At 39.2% G+C, this 5,774-nt stretch overlaps 2 protein-coding genes across 3 annotated transcripts in view; both read right to left on the bottom strand.

The window, feature by feature from the left end:
* LOC118321753 (vacuolar protein sorting-associated protein 4B-like) overlaps positions 1-4,594 on the bottom strand; it is a 7,840-nt gene extending 3,246 nt beyond the window's left edge. Inside the window, exons 1-4 of the mRNA XM_035653230.1 lie at positions 4,392-4,594; positions 2,965-3,076; positions 2,688-2,838; positions 1,686-1,744 (exon numbers count right to left, since the gene is read on the bottom strand). Coding sequence (XP_035509123.1) covers positions 1,686-1,744; positions 2,688-2,838; positions 2,965-3,076; positions 4,392-4,412 — 343 coding nt within the window. The 5' untranslated portion in view covers positions 4,413-4,594. The remainder of the gene's footprint in view (positions 1-1,685; positions 1,745-2,687; positions 2,839-2,964; positions 3,077-4,391) is intronic.
* Positions 4,595-5,051: 457 nt separating this feature from the next.
* ankrd29 (ankyrin repeat domain 29) overlaps positions 5,052-5,774 on the bottom strand; it is a 5,055-nt gene continuing 4,332 nt past the window's right edge. For both annotated transcript variants that reach the window (XM_035652680.1, XM_035652679.1), the window contains 2 exons: positions 5,543-5,641; positions 5,052-5,456 (listed from right to left, as the gene is read on the bottom strand). In XM_035652680.1, the coding sequence (XP_035508573.1) occupies positions 5,373-5,456; positions 5,543-5,641 (183 nt within the window). In that variant the 3' untranslated portion in view covers positions 5,052-5,372. The remainder of the gene's footprint in view (positions 5,457-5,542; positions 5,642-5,774) is intronic.

Genomic DNA, 5,774 nt, shown 5'->3' on the forward strand with positions numbered 1-5,774 from the left:
TTATTATGTTCCTAGTTTGACAGGATTTTTTCATTACTTTGGGTGTTCGAGGCAGGTGTTTCATTAAATGTCAGTTACATGTGACCTGATTTTATGGTTGCTAGATGAAAAGTTGGAAGCGGGATCAGCCAAAGAAACCTAGTATGCTATTGAAAGACTAAATCCATCCACATAGCTGGCTGAGATATGTTCTTATATTTTTGGAACATGTTATGTTGCCTGCTTGGAGTTCCGACAGACTTCAGAATAAAACAGCAAGCAAGCTAGCCGCTTTTTTGGACCAAACGTCCCGCGTTGGTGTGTTTTACCTTCTTTTGGAAGTGAGGTGGCTGGAGCTGAATCTTTCCCTGACAGGCTGCTATGAGGCGTCCAACGACTAACACTCGACGTCCGCCTCAAGAGTTAACCCTCACGTCCTTCTTGGGCCCAGAGCTTTGACGAAGTCTGCCCCTCGGTCAGGTTTGTTTGGGGGTGGAGCCAGATTGCAGTATTGAACCATTGCAAGGAGCGGGCGCTTGGCTCCTCGGCCAGGAGGAATGTTAGATCGTTTTTCAAACCTAGGGGACAGACAAAAGATGTTAATCAGGTTTTTATAAAGCATTAACCTCTTAAATGTCTGGTTTTTGAGAACCCAGGCCATTATTAGTTTTTTTAAAACCATAACCTTCTCCTTGCATGCTGGTCCAGGCGTCCAGGTTTATATTTTCTAGCTCCCAGGACCAGGGATCCCATCGTTATCATTCCCAACACCTGAGAGCGGGGTTTTTGAGAATGCGCCATTTCTTACACCTCATAACAGTTTACTTTGCCTTATTTCAGATTTTTGCTCAGATTTTTGAGGCTGGCTCTTTCTTTTTTGCTTTCACCCTGGCATTCTTGGGGGACGCAGTTAACTCCTGGTCTTAATTCCGCGCTTGCTCACTTCTTCGTTTCCTCGCTTCCTTTTGGAGCACATGGAGAGGGAGTTCTGATCTGTCTTATAAAAACATGATGGAATGCGGGTTTGGTGTTTCTCGGCCCCTAAACTAACAGGTTTCTTCACCAACCTGGGAGAGAGAAACAGCCTTAGTTGTCTTTATTGTCAGTTCATCATATTCCCTGCTTTTTTTTTTTAACACATACGAACCTGGTGGCCTTCACTTTCTCACTTTCCCCCAACCACTTGGACACCAGGGTCTGGGAGGGAGGGAGCATGGAGCAAGAAGCGTGGGGAGTTGTTGGCTTCTGTGGCTACTGCCTTTTTGCCAGTGTAGGACTTCCCTGTTCCTGGGGTGAGGGCCGAACAGAAGCGATTCCCCCGCCACAGCGTGTTCGCCTTTCCCTACACAAACAATACTGCTGATACTTAAATACTATTCATTTTCAGGCCCAGGTTTTAAAGGTCGACTTCTGTTTTTTCACGTACCTGGCCTGAACAGGATGAGGGAATTTTGATGGGGCAAGCATCACAGGCTTCGTTTTTTTTTAAGGCTTCTTTGGCCTCCCTCTAGTCCAGCTACATAGTTCCACTTGATCGTTTTTTGCGCTTTTCCTGACAAATGGCACCTTTGCTGGGAGGGAGAGATGGCGTTTTATGTAACAGGTATGGATCAAAGCCATTTATTTATTTTCTGAAATGGTCCCACATGACATTTAACTACTGATGTCTCTCTATGTTCATTCAATGCAGATGTTCAGTCGTTCACCTGAGAGTTGATTTTGGAACTTCTTTTTCTCTGCGTCCTCCCCATCACCATTTTCATCCCTGAAATCAAACAACACTGTGATTTATTGACACTTTTTTGAACAGTGAACAATGATTTGTGTCTTTTAGTGGTATGCAGTAACACTTGATTCCACAGACCCCATAGTTTCAATTCTTAGAAATAAATTCAATTTAATTGGGTACTAATTATAGGACTTTCAACTAAATAATTCCCATTAACTGAAACATGCATAAGACATAAAACATATCTTCAGTATAACTTCTCCAATAATAAATTGATAAATGTATGTAGATCTTTCAGATTTCAGCAGTTCTTTCAATGAAAGTCTTTGGAGCAATGTTTTTATGAGTGGGGGCCTGTTTGTTTCATTTTGTGCAGGAAGCGATAGACATTCCTGGTACACTGGTTGCTAACATCACCGTTAGCAGCAGTTAACTACTTTAGCAAGTCCATCCATCTGTCTGGCTTTATGATCCAGTTTCACCCAAATCAGTGATATGTGTGTGTTTGTACAGTAATCAGTGAGGTCCAGCCCCCAGAAACACTCCTGTGCTAATGAATCTTCGCTCTGTATCGCTTAAAGTTTATTAAGATTAATTGATGGGTGGATGTCTGGATATCATTGGTTGAAATAGGTTGGTTCAAGCTTACGTAAGCACAACATTTCATTTTACAGGGAGAAAAAACAATTAGATTTTGATATAAGAAAACAAAAAAAATGATTTTTATGGCATTTCATCTTGACTTTAACAAAACTAACAAAACTAAAATAACCGTCCCAGGTCTTTGTCTCTATTTTTCCTATAAAGAGTACCAAATTAAATAGTTTTTTTTTAAGTAATTACAGGACCTGTACAACAACCCCCCAGGGATACTCAAAAATGGCCCTCATGAGCCTAAATTTAAACATGCTGACAAAAGTCACCACAGCAAACAAACTGTGATACTGACTCATTCCACAGTATTATTGATCAGTCTCACCCTTTGTCATCAGACTGGGACTCTTTGACAGGTTTGGCCGGAGGACTCTTCTCCTTCTTCTTCAGATATTCCTTCAGCTGCTCGGCTCTGTCCAGGTAGTCTGCACACTTGGCCCTGATGCTCTGTGCCGCCCGATCACCCTGGGCCTCATCTGCAACACAGTAAGTAGCTTAGACCATGGTGCTGTGTTGAATATATGTGGGGTTTAAACCACAGAAATCACACAGATATTGTAAGAAATCAAACACTGATAGGAGTCACAGGTTAAGCTCCTTACATTTGACAACATGAAGGAAGTATTGCACTGCATTCTGATAATATCTGAGGGCCTCCTCATAGTTTTTGGCTTTGTCCTCCTCTGCAGCTTTGGTTGCGAGATCTATAGCTTTCTGAGAACAAACAGAATGAAAAACACGAATTTAGGAAACCAGCTTGTAATAAGGAACCCTTGAAAAGGTTTATAAGTAGTCACTAATGTCCTTATTAATGGTTAATAACTCATTTACACATGCTTTACTGTTAGAAGCTAATACAACAACGTTTGGGTTGCCAGGTTGTGAAAAATCCTTTTGGGTGGTGTTTATGCTTTCTGTTTGGTAATAGTAATAGTAGGCCCTAAATGCTAAACATACATTAATGAATATTCAATAGTTAGTAAATGATTTATAAAGTATTAATAAAGCCACTGCTTGCAACTTATAAAGCTTTTATAAAGGGCGCCTTATCATAAAGTGGTACTGAAAGGGCAGTGGTGGAACAAGTAGTATGATTATTCACTAAAATAAAAGTACAATACAGAACAAATATCTAATACAAGTAAAATTCTATAATTTACTTATATAATGTACTTAATCTAAAAAGTCTAAAAATAAAAGTACTACTAAGAATACATTAGATTGCCAATACTGATGCATCAGTTGTAGCTCCTCGGGGTGGAGCTAGTTCTAACTACTTTATGTACAGTTGGGTAGTTTAGTCCAGTAGTTCCCAACTTAACGGGGTCATGAGGTGATTAATGGGAGAGGAAAGAAGAACAAAACAAAAGTTCTGGTACACAAATTTCTATACATATTAAGGACTCTCTTTAATCTTTGCTTTGTGAGTAAAAAGTGCTTTTGGCCTGGAAGAGTTGGGGAAACGTCTCTTTGACTGAACTGCTAACAACTCATACACATCTGAAATGTGACCTCAGCACACTGCTTTATTGTAAAGAGTCACAAGTCATAAAGGTTGGGAACCAGTGGATTCATTTTTAACTATTAAGGGTATTTTCCAGCTGCCAAATAAATGTAGGTAAGTGTAAAAGGTGCAACTTCTCCCTCTGAAATGTAGCATAAAATAAAAAAATACTCAAGCAAACATTTACTTAAGTACAGTACTCGAGTAAATGTACTTTCTTTTCACCACTAACAAGGGGTCAACATCATCAGCCAGGATTTCCACAACCTGGCAACCCAAATGTTGTGTAAACTTCTAGCTGATCCATAAAGAAGGATTAAATGATTTAATAAGCACTAATAAAGCCATTAGTTTTTACGTATATTGTTAACAACTTCCTCTTTCCTCTTTCCGTTTAGATGTTGGCACCTTAATACGTTGAATAATCCATTTTAAAGGATGAGAAGCAGACAGGTGTGGTTCATTAAAAGCCGAATTGTTAACGTCGTATGTAACCAAGTAGCGCAGTAAAAGTTTGTCACTCACCTGTAAATTACCACCAGCCATTAGCGTTTTAAAGTCGGTCAAACTAAAGTCTGTCGCTTCACATAAAACTATAATCCCGATAACACTTTCTTTTACCTGTCACCTGCTATTTAAGTTCAACTTTATTACTAACTTCAATCGCAAAACATCCTTTAGGTTTGTCTCTCTTCCGCGTCAACAAAAATAGACACTGTGACTTCCGCGGTGGTCACGTGACAATGTTATTGCTATCTTCATCAGCTCCTGTAACGCGATATTTCAGTCATGTTTTTAAAAACAGATATAATCAGCCAAGGTTACTACGCAGATGTAACTAAATATATAGAGTTCATTATTTTACTTTGCTAAATTAAACCGCAATACAAGTGAGTTACAGGTGACAGACAGGTGTACATACATACTGTCAGTGCTGTGCATCTTAAAATACTGACCTCTAGTGAAGATTAGTCATTATGACTAAATCATATTGTTGCTATATATGTGATATCTGCTCAGTAGTTTAATTATTGAAACAGTTATTATTTTATAATTAAAATAAAAATCAGAACATCTGACACATTTGAAAATAAAATGACTCAACCCTCATACATTAAATAAACATGCACGCTGCCACTATGGCTTGAATAACAAATTTACACTTTATTACATCTATTAAAAAGGCAAACAAAAAGTGTGCAAAAAATCTTACAACACCTGGGGTAAACAAAAATAAATGCATGTACTGTAAAACAACAGAGTAAAGGTGATGATGCACATGGCAGACAAATGCATTTTGGTTGCACACTGTGTTGCTCTAGATTTAGTCCAGGTTTATTCAACATATGACAGCTTAATTTCAGCCGCAATCAGAAGCAAGCACCATGTACAGTACATATTGTAGTTGAGTAGATTTGACAATGTGTTGTTGTTTTCTTTTCCCCTCGGTACACATCATCAGTGTGGTACAGGCAGGCATGAAGGCAGGAGTCTGACGGGTGGTCATCAGCTGTCTCCATTTAAGATTTTTGGATGTAATAACTTTAGGATGCGATCGCTTTTTGTAAGATCTGCAGGCAGTTCATTATTCTGCAAAACACACATGAGAAAAAGTTTATTTATCTACTCATGTTCTGTCTGTTTATCATCTCCTCTTTCAGCTCCAAGTGCCGTACCTTGTTGGGTAGCGTCGGGTCTGCGTTGGCCTCAAGCATCAGCAGAACAGTCCGAATATTTCCACCCATAACAGCAGCATGAAGGGCAGAAGAGCCATTCTGGAGACAACAAATAAATATATACTGTATGTATTCATAATGCTTATGGAGAGGTGTTCTCCACATTAACAGACATAAACTTGCTCTTTATCCAGTGCTGCAGGGTTAGTATTAAAGGACCAGTGTGCAGGAT

The sequence above is a fragment of the Morone saxatilis genome, unplaced genomic scaffold (assembly GCF_004916995.1).
Source record: "Morone saxatilis isolate NCDOM2014 unplaced genomic scaffold, NCSU_SB_2.0 Contig12, whole genome shotgun sequence".
Taxonomy (NCBI): domain Eukaryota; kingdom Metazoa; phylum Chordata; class Actinopteri; family Moronidae; genus Morone; species Morone saxatilis.